Source organism: Pollicipes pollicipes, unplaced genomic scaffold (assembly GCF_011947565.3).
Source record: "Pollicipes pollicipes isolate AB1234 unplaced genomic scaffold, Ppol_2.1 Scaffold_7262;HRSCAF=8765_pilon_pilon_pilon, whole genome shotgun sequence".
In the NCBI taxonomy this organism is placed as follows: domain Eukaryota; kingdom Metazoa; phylum Arthropoda; class Thecostraca; order Pollicipedomorpha; family Pollicipedidae; genus Pollicipes; species Pollicipes pollicipes.
In genome coordinates this window covers 7,775,133-7,789,770 of record NW_023597055.1, presented here as the reverse complement: position 1 = coordinate 7,789,770, position 14,638 = coordinate 7,775,133, and the positions used below count along the sequence as shown (strand labels likewise).

Here is a 14,638-nt window from a genome sequence, read left to right as displayed (position 1 = left end):
TGAGCTGATGGCTTCCCGTGGACTTGGCTGAGGTTGTAGTGCAGTTGCGTCTCGAATGCTGCTTTCGAACATTTCGTGTAGCGTCGCTCTCACGGCTCGCAACAGCACGGTTGGTCCTGATACAGACACGTGTTGATCAGTTCGGGCCGCGCGATGTTCCTTTCCCCCGGCGCCGAACACTTCCGGGTCTTTCGTCGCGGCGATGAGGGCCACGCGGCGCTCAGGACCGCATCGACTGTCGCTGCCGGTAAATGGAGATCCGTGAGGAGTTGACGAGCTGCCGGTCAACCTGGGGCATGGCGGTCAGTCAGGTGCGTGTCAGGCAGTGATGTGTGTCAAGCCGAGTGTCGAGCGTACGTGATGTGCGTGTGTGTCTTCTCTCGCGCAAATATTTTGACGCCGCCGGCGAGGCGCAATCGTTGGTGATGCGGGGCGTCACAGCAAGGTGGTGGTTGTGGCTCGTGTTGTTCCTCGTTCGCTGTGTCAAATGACGTCGGCGACGTGGCTAGGTTGGTTAATGGTTTCAAAGGGTGCGTCGGAAGGTGTGGGACGGTGCGGTATGTCGGCTGGCAGTGGAGCCGGCGTAGTCGTGGTTGCTGTGCTGTGCTGTTCCTGCCACAGAGCTGTGCCACTGTGCGCTGTCCGTAGTTGGACCCGCGAGTGCTGTGCGTGGGCTTGTGCCGGTATTGCGGCTCGTTACACGGTGGCAGCCGTGTCCGGATCCACGACACCTCCTCCTCCGGTCTGCCCTGCCCTGTCCGGTTCCACGGCACCTCCCCCAGTCTGTCCTGCCGTGTCCGGCTCCACGGCACCTCCCCCAGTCTGCCGTGCCGTGTCCAGCTCCACGACACCTCCCCTCCGGTCTGCCCTGCCGTGTCCGGCTCCACGGCACCTCCTCCGGTCTGCCCTGCCGTGCCTGGCTCCCCCCGACTGGAGCGTTACGAGAGCTACGGGGGCCGAGCGGACGTCGGCGGCGGCGGCGTCGGCGGCGTGCCAGGTCTATTCCTGTCGGGCCGGCCGCCGCCGCCGGCCGAGCCGGGCCGCTCCGGTGGCCGCCGCCTCTCGCCCGCCGCGCGCCAGCCGTGTCGGGTCAGACCGGGTCAGTCGGCCCCATCCCCTCCAGTGGTGAGTGTGGTGGCCTGACCTCGGCGGTGGCCTGTGGTGCCCGGGTGAGGTGGACGTGGTGGCGGAGCTGTGTGTGCCGTGCGGAGGTGGTGGTGTCAGTGGCAGCGTAGTGTCAGATTACGTGTGTGGGTAGAGTGTGAGCGATGCGGCAGATGCTTTGGTGGTGGGCAATTGGTGCTGTGGTGTCGCTGGTGGTAGGCAATTGCGCTGTCTGAAGACCAAACGGTTAATCTCTTGGCTCATCTAAGGCCGAAAATTTGCGACACGTTCGATAGATAAGGTAAACCGCTCCATGAGCATTGCGCTCCAGGGTCCCAGGTCAGCGCGGGATGTGATGTCTTTCCTTAGAGAAGAGAAACAACAGTACGTATGAACAGTACGTATGCCGATGAACGACTCCAAAAACTTCCGGCGGAACAGGAACGAAATCAACTTAAATAGCTCGATGACCGCAATTTTGATTTCTCCGGACAGGTCACGTGATGCCTGTACTGACTAGAAGCCCTATGTTTTTCTCGCCTCTCATATCACCGCCATTCGCACAATGGCTCTGGCTCACTGTCCCGGAACTACAGTCACCATCCTTAACTCTAGTCTTCTCGCCGCTCTGGCCATTCATACATGGTGGGCTGCGTTTTCCTCGCGGCGTTCTGCCCCGTCCCTCCTTCAGCGTGTATTTTCGTCGGGGAGGCACCGCGACTCATGACCCGCGACTCGTTAACTGGTAATCCCAGGGTGAACCACACCCTTCAGGTTTCCGCTTTTTCGCGACGGACTACCTGCAATGTCCCTTCATCGGCGCTGTCCTGTCCATCGGGTCGGCCGCCTCCGACCTGGCTGTCGCCAGGGGCCGACCGCCCCGGCTCCGAGGCCAGGAGCCGGCCGTGAGTCAGGCCTCTGACTCCCGACCGGCGCTGTCGCATTCCTGGCCGGCCGCCGCCGCCGTCAGTCGGTCGGCAGGCGTCAGCTGGCGGCGACAGGTCGCTGACCCAAGGCTGGGTCACGGCTCCGACGCCGTGCCAGAGACGTGCCGCCGGACCGTCAGAGTTCTCCAGACCGTCAGAGTTCTCCAGACCGTCAGAGTTCTCTAGACCGTCAGAGTTCTCCAGACCGTCAGAGTTCTCCAGACCGTCAGAGTTCTCCTAGGCCTCCACTGACGTGGAGGCCTAGGATGAAGTCGGTCAAGTAGCGACTAGTGAGAAGCGTGCCGAGCCGGGCGCACGACATGAGGCGAAATAGGGCCCAGACCCATTGTCAGTTGACGTTCGGATCCTGTCGTGCCGCGAAGTCCGCTGCGAAATTTCCTGCGAGCTGTTGCGCTTGTTAATCGCTGGGGGTCGCCAGTCAGCAGGTGACCACTCGTCTTGAAGGGCAAGACCGCGGCTTGTCAACATTGGCTCCCAGGGCGTGGAGGATACCTTCGGTGGGCCTGAAGTCTGGGAGAGTCAGCCCGCTCACCGCAGGCCAAGCGTGGTCGCGTCCCGCCAAAGTCCCGTCCTCTTGGTCTCTGTGTGGCTCGCAATCAAGTCCGACGCGCCACCTGGCGGCGGCGCGTTGCCGCTGCGGCTCGCTCTCGTGTCGCGCGCCGGACCGACCCGGGCTGGGCGGCTCACGGAGAGCAGGTCACGGGTCGGGGTCGGTGACGCCACGCTGGGTCACGCGTCGCACGCGCTCCACGGGTTTGTTGGAGGTGGCGACGTGACGTTCGTGCCAATCTCAACCTTGTACGCTTATACCGTCATTCCTTGGTCGACCAGCTTTGAAGTAGTATGTGCATTTCGCACGCCGTTGTACCGAAGGGGATGGTGTGGCTTCGTTGGGAGAGCGGTTGTCTCACAACAACAAGGTGTGGGGTTCGATTCTGGTTCCCCCCCTCCCCCCCCCCCTAAGAATGGCTGCACCTCGCAGAAATCGGGAGTAATTTAGAGGCCAAGTGACGCCGGGGCTGTATGACGAGCTGTTACACCCCGAGAACAACAATCTCAGAAAGAGCGACTCCTCATGTTCGCTGTGCAGCTCGCCCCCCACCGTCAAACACGGCCACCGCCCCCCGAAGCCGGTGTTATTTCCGTCGGCGGGGGCGTGGCGGCGGGTTTGTTTTGGATGCCGCCAGCCTCGGCCGGAGGGCACGTAGGCCGTCCCGGCCGACACGCCGGCAGCGGCTGTGTTCGCCGCCGAGCCGTGCCCGGACATCAGCTCCGGCCGGAGCGTGAGTCTTGTCGTCAGCAGGCTTTTACGACGCACTCAGCTGCTGAGGTTACGTGGCGTCGCCTGCCTCTCACCCTGGCGGGAAGGGAGCGCGTCGCAGGAGCTGGACCGGGCGTCGGGTGGCCTGGCGGCGCTGTGGAATGCTGGGGCGCTGTAGAAGCGGCCTCTGGCGGCAGGTTCGCCGGGACTGTTGGAGCCGGTGGTGGCTGGGGGAACAAACGCCAGTCCTTGCGAATGATTCTAGTGGTGGCTCTAGGTAACACGAGTATGCTCTTACCGGACCGTAATTTGCGTGTCGGCATCAACTGATCATGGCAAATCAAGCGTTTTGGAAACATTCATCAGCATGCGCACTGTTCATCTGCCTCATCTCATCTAGGCACAGCACGACCTCGATGCCGACGCGCCCTTAAACACCAAACCCTCACTACCGTGTTTCGTGTTCGTATCTTAACACATCTGCACCTGTGACCGCGTGCATCTCGGCCCGTCACGCCGCGGAGGCCAGACGCCCACTGACGACCCGCTCCCCTGCAGGGCGGGACGATTTTGGGCGAGCCCACGCGCGTGGAGAAGGTGGGCGAGACCGAGGTGCCGTACCAGCTGTTCCTCGAGTACGTCTGCGGCCTCGGCGAGAGCACGTTCACGTGAGTCCGCCCGAGATGACGTCATAGCCTCACTCGCGTGTCGACGACGTCATATCGTCGATGACGATTACGAGATGACGTCATAGTCTCACCCCACCAACGCGCGTTTGGCGTTGGTAGGGTGCAGGCTTTTGCGAGCACGGCCGGCGGACGTTACAGCTGTGGACGTGGATCGTATTGCCGGACTCGCCGATCGCAGGCGACCTGTTCAGCCGTTCGTTGATTCACAGATGTTCAGGCCGTCGCTTCAGATATGCCGTGGCTGACGTGCATGCTGAAGTAGCTTTCGCGGCTGATTTGCCATGCACGGTGTGGCGTGGTCGTCGCCTGTGTCGAACAGGTTACCGCGGACATGTGGTTCAAAGCCGCGGCAACAGCTCTCTGACCGTGCGCGCCCACTGCAGGCCAGAGAAGTACAACTTGCTGGAGCACAACTGCAACAACTTCGCTGACGAGGTGTCCACCTTCCTGTGCGGCCACGGCATCCCCAAGTACATCCTCACCCTGCCCGACGAGCTGCTGAACACGTGAGTTCTCTGATATGGTGCGTGTTTGGCTACCGCATTGGCATAGGTGTCCGCTGATGCTATGGTGGGTCGGGTTTTGATCATCTTCCCTTGATCATCTCGATCATTGGGTCTTTTTCATGACCAGGTGTCATAAACTGTGGTGAATTGTTTGGTCTTGGGTCTGTAAATCTCGTAATACCTGTGGTTGGAGTAAACATGGGTGACTGAGACTGTGATTGGTGGATGAGCACGCGGGGTTAATGGTCCCAAGTAGTCAAAATTTGTCAGGTATTTTCACCTGGCCTCTTACTTTGCTGCCACTCGTGAAGGTCAGATGGTATCCACTTCGTAGTGTCCCTGTCCCTCTCTTCCCTCCGGTGTTAGCCGGTGGTTAGCCCTCTCCCCGCTGTCTTCGGGCTCAAACCAGACCATCTCCACTGGTGGTTTCTGACCTGACCTGACCTGACCTAATCTGACCCGTTGCATTCAGTCCCGTGACCCTCAGACGACCCCTCCCCACCGCGGCGTGAGCGGACGACTGACGCCCTCCACCGCCGTTTCGTCCCGCCGGGTCAGGCGATCTGCTCCCCTCCCCCGTCGCAGTGTGACCCCCTGCGTAACTCGCCTACCGCCGGCAGCGCGGCAGGCCACCCGGCAGACCACACAGTTTCGCGTCCGCACAGTGTAATCCCGGGCACTTTCTGTAGTGTTGTCCGGGACTCTTCCCCATAGCACGCCCCCTGAGGCCTGCCCCCCGTCCCGCCGGCAGCCCGCTGGGGCAGACGATCGCGCCGCTGCTGGCCAGCTTTTCGCTGAAGCGCGACCCGAGCGACCCGCAGGCGGTGCCCGTGCGCAGCCACGCGCCCGGCAGCCAGCGCGAGGACAGCCCCGACTTCCTCGAGCTCAACCAGCGCGTCGAGGAGATCCGGTGAGTGTCGGCCTGCGATTATGCGCCTCATTCACGTTATCCACTGAATGAGGATGTTTGTTGAGCCCGTGATCTAGAATGCAGCTGAAGGGTGGTTCAAGTTATGAACTGCTGCGAATTGTTCCTACACTCAATCCCGTGATTGTAGACTCACGTTATTGTCGGATGAATTAACTTCCAGTTCGCACTCCTGCGACACGTGCCAGGTAGTCCGGCACGGCTGACGAATCCGGCCCCCTACCCCCTCCACCCCTCCCCCTCCCGCCACCGGCTGGCGGACGTCCCTCCCCACCACCCCGGCGCGGTGCCGACGGCGGCGCGCGCCTGACGCGGCGGGCCGCCGCCCCCAGCAAGCAGAACCAGCTGCTGGAGGAGCGGCGCAGCTCGCTCAGCGAGAAGCTCCACAAGTTCGAGCGCAAGAAGAAGCGCCGCGAGGGTCGCGGCCACAAGAAGCGGCGCCACCGCGGCTCGAGCGAGGAGCTCCTCAGCGGAGACGCCAGCCAGAGGTTGGACGAGCGGCGAGACCGGCGTGTGACCTTTAGGTACATGTCCCCCCCCCCCGCACGGCGGAGCGGCGCCACCCGCGGGCGCGAGAGGCCGGCGGCGACGGTGGCGCCGCGTGGTGGCCGCTCGGACGGCGCCCCGCGCGCTGGCGCCGGCGGGCGGCGCTGTCGGCTGCCCACTAACATGCCGTTGGCCTGGCGGGGCGTGGGAGCGAGCGACGGAGAGGCTGCCAGCCGGCAGTCCTCAGTGGAGCTTGCCCGGAGTGTGCCCTGTGGCCCCCGGCCTGCGTGTGACCTGCATTTTGAGCGCCGGCCCTGCGCTTGTGTGCTTTTGTTTTTGTTTTTACTGATGTCTGTTTGTGACACGTGTGATGAAGTACTGCATGGCGTTCTGAAAGCGAGGCTCGGCTCCGTGACTAACATGTTTGACACCTGCAATGTTGGTTGTTCTGATTGCACTCTAGATAGTACTCTTAACTCGTAGTAAGTGAAAGCATGCCTGCAGTTTTGTACTTGAAGACAATAGTCTTTTAGTGCGTTGTTTTATGAGGCGGCGGCTGTAACGGCCTTTACGACACCGTCCAGGCGAAGTGAAAAGATGACTGTGAAAGTCTCCTGATACTGTTCAATATGGCGACGCTGCGCGGCAAGGTCGAGAATGGAGTGGTGGAAGCTGTTGATGTCCTGCGTTGTAGTTAGGCCGCGGCTAGCGCGACTTGTGTCAGGATCCATCTTTTGCGATGCTATCATTGGCCGCCAGATAGCGTGCCGAAACTCACACGTGATCGGCGCAGGATCGGTGCAGTGAGCGATCGCGGTGTTTACGCTCCCGGCGGGAGTGATGTGTCGGCGTCGCGTCTCGCACTCCGTGAGGATCCAGCCGCCGCCAGCGCAGGCTGTCTGGACGGCGCCGGCGATGTGCTCGCGCCGGCGCGGTGCGCCGTCCGCGCGCCGAACCCTCCGCCGCCTACCGCTGCTCCGTGACCGGCGCGCGGGGGCGAGCCTTCGGCACGGGGGTCCGGGGACCGGGAGACCTGGGATCGGCTGCGCGCCGGTGGAAACGCGCACCGACCCCGGCGTTACGGGCGTGCCACGACACCGTCACGTGTGCGCGTGACGCTCGACGTGTGTGACGCCTCGAGGTGTGTGACGCGTCGAGGTGTGACGCGTCGAGAGGTGGCGGCGCAGTCACGGCCGTGATGCGGCGGCTCCCGGCTGGGCGGCGACGCCCCGGACCCGACCGCCCCTCCCCGCCGCGTGTCGCCCCACCCAACCGACGTGTGCCGCCGGAGCCGTCTGACCGTCGCCGCCGCCGGCAGCGAGGCGGCCGACGAGCGACGCGGCTCGGCCGACGGCCAGGTGGAGGTGCGGCCAGCGGGCGTCATGTCCGAGCAGCACTCGCCGCCGCCGGAGCCGCGGCCGCCGGCGCCCGGCGCCGAGGAGCCGGCGCCCGAGCCCGAGCCGGAGAAGCCGCGCATCCCGCCCATCACCTTCAGGGACGCCGTGACCGATGTGAGTACGCCGCCGGCGGGGGGGGGGGGGGTGGAGTGTGAGGGCGGCACCGGTGTCGGGGTCATCGGACCGGGCGGATGCGGGCCGGCAGGGGGCTGGTGTGGGTGGTGTGCGCCGGTGGGGAGGGCCAGCAGGGAGCTCGGCGGTTGGACCGACGGTAGCATACGGGTTTCTGTTGTGAGATCCAGCGGGCTTCCGTTGTAAGGTCCATTGGGGCTTCCGTTGTAAGGTCCAGTGAGGCCTTCGTTGTAAGGTCCAGTGGGGCTTCCGTTGTAAGGTCCAGTGTTGGTGATACGAATCGGTAAGGTTGTTCGGAGCTTCCTGATCGGTCTCGCCGAACGTGCACTAGGTCGGCGTAGATGTAGGTCTGCATCGAGACCTACCTAGATCCAGCCAGGCCTACCAGGATCCAGCAGATGGTGATCAACGGGAAGATCTAGCTGCTGGTGACCAGGAGTGAGATGAAACACGCCACAACAAAAATTGGAGTCTAAAGGACGGTAACCGAAGCAGGGCCAGACTGGCGGTGACCAGAAGCACATTATATCATGTGGTGACGACATTTAGTCTCACCAAAAATTCGGACTTCACGTCAGGGCTCCTTTTTATGCCTGTCGCCTTTTTTGTCTTAGGCCCTATCGCACATCTGGAAGGAAAATGTACGAAGGGTTGTGTGTGTGTTTCTTTCTGTAGATCCGACGCTACTGCGCTCGCCAGTCGTGGTCGAACTGCACTATGACGTCATTGATTGTGTTGATACTTGACGGGGCCCCAGACGAGCTCATCGCCTCCACATGTGCCCAGAGGGGGTAGGTTTTGTGTTTGTTTCCGCTACTGTGACTTTTCGAGAGCGGAGCGGCGTTACCAGAGGCGGCCGCCCCAGAGCGCATGGTGCTGCCACCTGGCGAGAAGCGGTGTCTCGCCCCCTGGACCTGCGACTTCTACATTTGCTTTTCAGGGCCGAATAGTACTGATTGCCTCCGCGCTCAAACCACTTCGGCCATTTCACGTATTCATTCCTTATGCAAACGGCAATCACAGCTGCAAACACAGGCTGCTCTAAACACAGTGAGGTCCATTTGTGCGACATTCATATAACACATCCAGCGAATTATTACACCTCGTCGTGTCACCGTATTGCTCACAGCATCACCGCGCCCAGCTTAACCGTGCCATTCACCGTATGACAAAGCGCAAACACGTTTGCGATGTCAGCACCGCCGTCCCGGCCCGGTGCCCGGAGCGGGACGCGTCACCCGAGATCTGCATCACAGCTCTGTGGACGGCTGCGACAGACAGGGACGGCTGTGACAGGCAGCGATACGGACGTGCCTGTGGACGGGAGCAGCCGTCGCGTGCGAGCGTTGGGCGCCGGGACTGCTGTCGCTCCTGCCGTCTCCCTGTCGCTTCTCTCTGTCCCCCGTGTCGCCCCCAGCGGCGCTGGTCGGGCTCGGCCAGCGAGTTCACGTGTGTCGAACGTGGCGCGGAGACCGGCTGCGTCACGTCAGAGGCCGGCGCCGCTCAGCTGCAGCGACCAGGGGCAGTGCTGCTCGGCCAGCTGGTGGTACGCCGAGCCGGACGGCACGCGGCGCGCGCGCGTGAACAGCGCCCACGTGTGCACCACGTATGAGCCGTCCACGCGCTCCAGCACGGCGTCCCGCGCGGCCGGCTCGAGCAGCAGGCTCCAGTCGATCCACGGGATGGCGTAGAAGCGACGCCTGCGGCGGGGGGGGGGGGGGCGGGGTCAGGACGGCGGTGTGGCAACACATCGGGGGCGGAGGCGGGGCGCAGCTGCGCGGTGTGTGAAGCAAAACTTTGATTTCATCTGTCGAGGAGGTAGAAACGGGTGCACATGTAATTCAAGGCTCACGACGGCGTCGGGCTCACACATCGGCACACCACGAGCATAGAACAGATAGCACACACAGTCTGTCATATCCTGCGGTCATTAGTTGGATCTCAGTACAACGGCCGCACGGAGAGGACCGACCTCCCGCTTCAGGCCCGCTCGGAACACCGCACAGCGCGTTGATCCTCGCTGCTGTGAACATCGCGCCTCGTGTGGCAATTAGCAGTGTGGCGCCGCAGACGCTCCGCGCCATCGGCGGCGGCAGTCTTCCTTACGCTCTTTTACGCGTCGACCGTTCGCTCTGTTGGCTTGGCAGGCCGTCACCAGTGGCCGTCCGCTCTCACCGGCCTTAGCTGGTGGTGGTTCCCGCTCTCACCGTCCGTAGCTGGTGTGGTAGTCCCCGCTCTCACCGGCCGTAGCTGGTGGTGGTTCCCGCTCTCGCCGTCCGTAACTGGTGTGGTGGCGCCCGCTCTCACCTGCCTTAGCTGGTGTGGTGGCCGCCCGCTCTCACCGTCCGTAGCTGGTGTAGTGGCCGTCCACTCTCACCGGCCGTAGCCGTTGTGGTGGTCCCCGCTCTCACCGTCCGTAGCTGGTGTAGTGGCCGCCCGCTCTCACCGTCCATAGCGGGTGTGGTGGTTCCCGCTCTCACCGGCCTTGGCTGGTGTAGTGGCCGCTTGCTCTCACCGTCCGTAGCTGGGTGGTGTTCCCCACTCTCACCGTCCGTAGCTGGTGTGGTGGTCCCCGCTCTCACCGGCCGTAGCTGATGTGGTGGTCCGCGCTCTCACCGTCCGTAGCTGATGTGGTGGTCCGCGCTCTCACCGTCCGTAGATGATGTAGTGGCCGCAGTGAGAGGCCGTCAGCGGCAGCCGCCGGAGACCGCAGCTCTCGGTGAGCACCTCGGTGACGACGCCGGGCCCGTTGCGTCCCCAGTCGTACGGGTCGTAGTCCTCCGCCAGGCGGCGCGCGAGCAGCTGCGGCACCGGCGAGCCGCGGCCGAACTTGAGCACGCCCGCCGCCACCGCGTGCTCCGACTCCAGGCCGGCGCCGTCGTCCAGCTCTGGCGGCAGGCGGCGCAGACGGAGGTCACCGGCTGACCGGGGCTAGCGGCGGATCAGGCCGCGCCGCTGGGTCCGGCGGTCGCTGGGGGCGCGCTGGTTTCCCAGCGACGGATGGCACGTGCCGCTCGAGACAGAGCAGGCGGTGCAGCCTTGTCGGGCCGAAGTTTGCTGTGCTGGTGGCGCTCTCCCCCCCCCCCCCCCCCTTGCTGATGGTCGGCGCGGCCGTCAGCGGATCATGCAGACCTGGGCGTTCTACTCATTGCCACAGACAACACAAGCCGTCATCGTCTCCACAGTGGCGTTGCTCTTAGGGGCCAGGAAGGGGTCAAGAGGGGGCCGAAGCGAGTTACAGGTGCCTTTCCAGCCAGTAGACCAACTTTGTCGCGGAGGAGCATTGGTGTTGAGTTTGCGGGGCCTTTATATGCTTGGGGCTCATTTGGTATGCGTTGCGGATGCCCTCAGTCCCAGGAGGGGTCCCACCACCTCCATCGGAAAGTATACCACCGCGGTTGCGCCACCGTATCTCGGCGACTGTGAGGGCGCGCCCCCCGCCCCCCCCCCCCCCACGATTCAGAACGACCATGTTCCGCATTGACGGAAACGCGGGCGTATTCCCGCCCGCCCCACCGCGACCCTCACAACGCTCTCCGCGTACGGCAGCCACTCTCCCTCTCTCTCACCTCTCCCTCTCCCTCTCCCTCTCCCCTCTCCCGGCTCATTCTCCCTGTCCCTGTCCCTCTCCCTGTCCCTCTTCCTGTCCTCTCTCCCTCTCCCTCTCTTTCTCTCCCCCTGCTCGCTCCTCCTTGTTCCTCTCTCGTCCCTCCCTCCCCCTCCTCCTCTCCTCTCTGCCCATCTCACCTCCATCTCCTCTCTCCCTCGCACTCTCCTCTCTCTCTCTTCTTCACTCGCCCTCGCCCTTATCCTCCCTCTACCTCGTCTTTCTCTTCTTCGTCTTTCTATTCTTCTCCCCTCTCCCTCTCTTTATCCCCTCCCCATCTCCCGCTACCCTCGTCTCCCGCTCCCTCTCCCTCTCCCTCGGCCTCTCCCTCTCCCTCTCCCTCTCCCTCTCCCTCTCCCTCTCCCTCTCCCTCTCCCTCTCCCTCTCCCTCTCCCTCTCTCTCACCGGCCAGTGAGCGACGAACGATGGTGTCCGTGTCGAGGTAGAGGCCGCCGTGGCGCAGCAGGAGCGCGAATCTCACCGCGTCGCTCATGTGGCTCACCGCCCAGCGCGAGCGCAGCACGGCGCGACTCTGGTACCAGCGCTCGAGCGGCGTGCCCGCGAACACCGACCCGAAGTCGAGCCGCGCCACGATCGTGTTGTTGCGCGCCAGCAGCCGGTCGGCGAGGGCGGAGCGGCGCAGGCGCGGCGCCGCCACCAGCAGCACGACGAGCAGGCGCGGGTGCGCGCGCGCCGCCGACTCAACGGCGCACCACTCGCGCGGCGTGAGCCGGCGCCGGCCCGAAGTCTCCAGCAGGAAGAGGCAGCCGTCGACCGGCAGCGGCGGCGCCGCCGGCACGGCCAGCCAGCGCTCCGAGCGCACGGCCGGCGGGGAGGGCGGCGACCCGGCGGCGGCGGCGGGGTAAAAGACGGCCTCGAGCGCCGGGTCGGGACGCCACCACAGCAGCCAGAGCAGGTAGAGCAGCGACGGTGCGGCGGCGGCCAGCAGCAGCCAGCGGCGCCGTCGGCCGCGGCTGCCGCGCGCCGCCACCAACGCCCGGCCCGACATCAGCACCGCCGGCACCGCGGATCCGTCTGTGCCGACGCCGACCGGAGAAGCGATCGTGCACCAGCACGCGGCGAAAGCGTCGCCCCTGTCGTCGGCTTGTTCAGGCGCGCTCCGCAGGAAACATCGCCACTGCGGCCGCGTGGGTGTCCTCGTTGCCGTGACGCTGGGGGGAAGCCGGCGCGCCTCACGCCTGGGAATGGATTTGGATCATCTACCGGGCATCGCAATCAGAAATTTGTGCTTTAGACATCCGTTGTAAGCCGACACCTCCCGTGAGCTGTTCAAACTATTCGCCAAACTCGCAAATGCGGACGAAATAAAGCGTTTGACAGCGCAACTCACGGCGCCCGGTGCCGGCCGGTCCTTCTGACGCTGGCTGAGTCCGCTGGCCACGGGTCCGCCTACCGGTCCTGTGGCCTCACCTACCGGTCATGTGGTCTCACACACCGGTCCTGTGGCCTCACCTACCGGTCCTGTGGTCTCACCTACCGGTCCTGTGGTCTCACCTACCAGTCCTAAGGTCTCACCTACCGGTCCTGTGGTCCCACCTTCCGGTCCTGTGGTCTCACCTACCGGTCCTGTGGTCCCACCTATCGGTCCTGTGGTCCCACCTTCCGGTCCTGTGGTCCCACACACCGGTCCTATGGTCTCACCTACCGGTCTTGTAGTCTTGCGCCGCCGTGGTACCGCTCCTGCCGGGCTCCACCAGTCCCCTGGTCTGGCGGCGTTTCGTCGTGTGGTCCGCTGCCGCGCCTCTGCAGCGTCGCTCCGGTTCTCTGGCAGCCGCGGTCCTCCCGTTAGAGGGCCGTGTGGCGCCGTGGCGCCGTGCACGACGGCGGCGTCGCCGCGCGCTCTCGCCGGCCGGCCGTCTGTCGCCGCACTGGAGCCGATATCCCCGGCCGACTACACAAGGTGGCTCTTATCGGTCTCCCTCCCCTCCCCCCCCCCCCCGCCCGCTGTGGGGCGCGGCGCGCACCGGAGGTGACGTCACTCTACGGTGGCGGTCACGGGTGGGATACGGGCAGGTGGGTGTCGGTGGACGGAGAACGCCGACATCGCTCGGTATGTGAATATGTATGCGTTGCATTACGTGCCATCCACGTGTATGGCTTTTCACACTTAGCTGGCCCTCGTTCTGCAACAAACCTGTGTGAAACGTTCCGGGGCATGCGGTCGAAATGGCCATGACAAGTGCCCGACACATTTCGGGCCCGAGCGTGCGTGCGTTTAACGACGAATTGGGCAATGATTCAACATGCATTGGAAGCGCATCAGTGAGGGCATTAGTTTCATGCATCACTCAATGCCGGCATCTTTCGGAAGCCTGCAGTATCGTTATGAAACTGGTTCGATTCCTCGCGGGGGGGGGGGCAAACCGGCCGTATCTTTGCATTGCCGCCGCGAATACGACCATCGCAGGCCCAGTGCTGTATTGGCTTATGGCCCAAGCTCTGCCCATTGAGATATGAGTCTGTGGAACGTCTTAGGTGCGCGCCTTTGATGTCAAATATTGGCACGAGTAGAGTGTGCTGATTTAACTTCATGGAGGCATAGCGCGCAGGAAAAGTGCAATTGAATACTACTGGGTTTGGTTCCTCAGGCGCCTAAGCAGCGGCCACACATGCACAAAGTCTCGATCAGGTTTACTTCTCTGCTGACGGCAGAGACCCTCTTCATCGGTCGCTGGCCGGGTAAAACCGCGTCGTGACGTGACGGGAGTTTGTGGCCCTGTTGAGGGTTGTGAAGGCTCAGTGAGGTCACCGGAGCTCTTACCTTAGGGGACGGCTGTGACGGCTCGGTCGCCAGGGTCTGTCCCAGTCCTGACGGCTGTGACAGCTGTGGCGGCTTGGTCGCCAGGGTCTGTCCCAGTGCTGACTGCTATGGCAGCTGTGACGGCTTGGTCGCCAGGGTCTGTCCCAGTGCTGACGGCTTGTGACGGCCTGGTCGCCAGGGTCTATTCCAGGGCTGACGGCTGTGGCGGCTTGGTCGCCAAGGTCTGTCCCAGTGCTAACGGCTGTGACGCCTCGGTCTCCAGGTTTTGGCCGAGTTCGCCGGTCTGGAGGCGGCCGCCGGGCCCGCCCTCAGCCCCGAGGAGCAGCAGAACGTCGCCGAGCTGCGGCAGTACATGCTGGAGGACGAGGGCGCCTGGGCGCTCGGAGAGAACTTCATCAACTTCCTCGGTCAGTCGTACGCCACAACGGCCAACAGCTGCGACGCTGTTCAACGCTTTAAATTGGAAAAGTTTCTGTCGTAAAGCTAGTACGCTGAATACCGGCGCCGCTGAAAAGGTAACGTCGCAAAACTTGCGCCGCTGAAAAGGTAACGTCGCAAAGCTAATTGGGATAGTCGGGTTTCACTCAATTTCTGTCTGTTTTCACTCAGTGTGAGCGGTAATGTTGCCAGCGTTGGGAAGGCAGCTGCACTCGGCCGCGTGTCGTCTCTGTTCTCGGCCATAGGCTGTAGCACAGCCTCACTGCACAGCCCGTGCTGACCGTGATTTAACCGTTCCGTCGTGACATTTTAGTAGGCGGTATGGTAGCGTCTCCACGGGTCGGGCATACGTGGCGCATTA

General features: G+C 63.5%; 1 protein-coding gene across 8 annotated transcripts in view; it reads left to right on the top strand.

The window, feature by feature from the left end:
• LOC119114255 (uncharacterized) overlaps positions 1–14,638 on the top strand; it is a 46,982-nt gene that overhangs the window by 24,327 nt on the left and 8,017 nt on the right. For 7 of the 8 annotated variants that reach the window (XM_037238455.1, XM_037238453.1, XM_037238454.1 and 4 more), the window contains exons 4-9: positions 3,871–3,980; positions 4,385–4,507; positions 5,259–5,417; positions 5,768–5,959; positions 7,240–7,432; positions 14,102–14,246. In XM_037238455.1, the coding sequence (XP_037094350.1) occupies positions 3,871–3,980; positions 4,385–4,507; positions 5,259–5,417; positions 5,768–5,959; positions 7,240–7,432; positions 14,102–14,246 (922 nt within the window). The remainder of the gene's footprint in view (positions 1–3,870; positions 3,981–4,384; positions 4,508–5,258; positions 5,418–5,767; positions 5,960–7,239; positions 7,433–14,101; positions 14,247–14,638) is intronic. The other variant, XM_037238456.1, reaches the window with a different exon arrangement.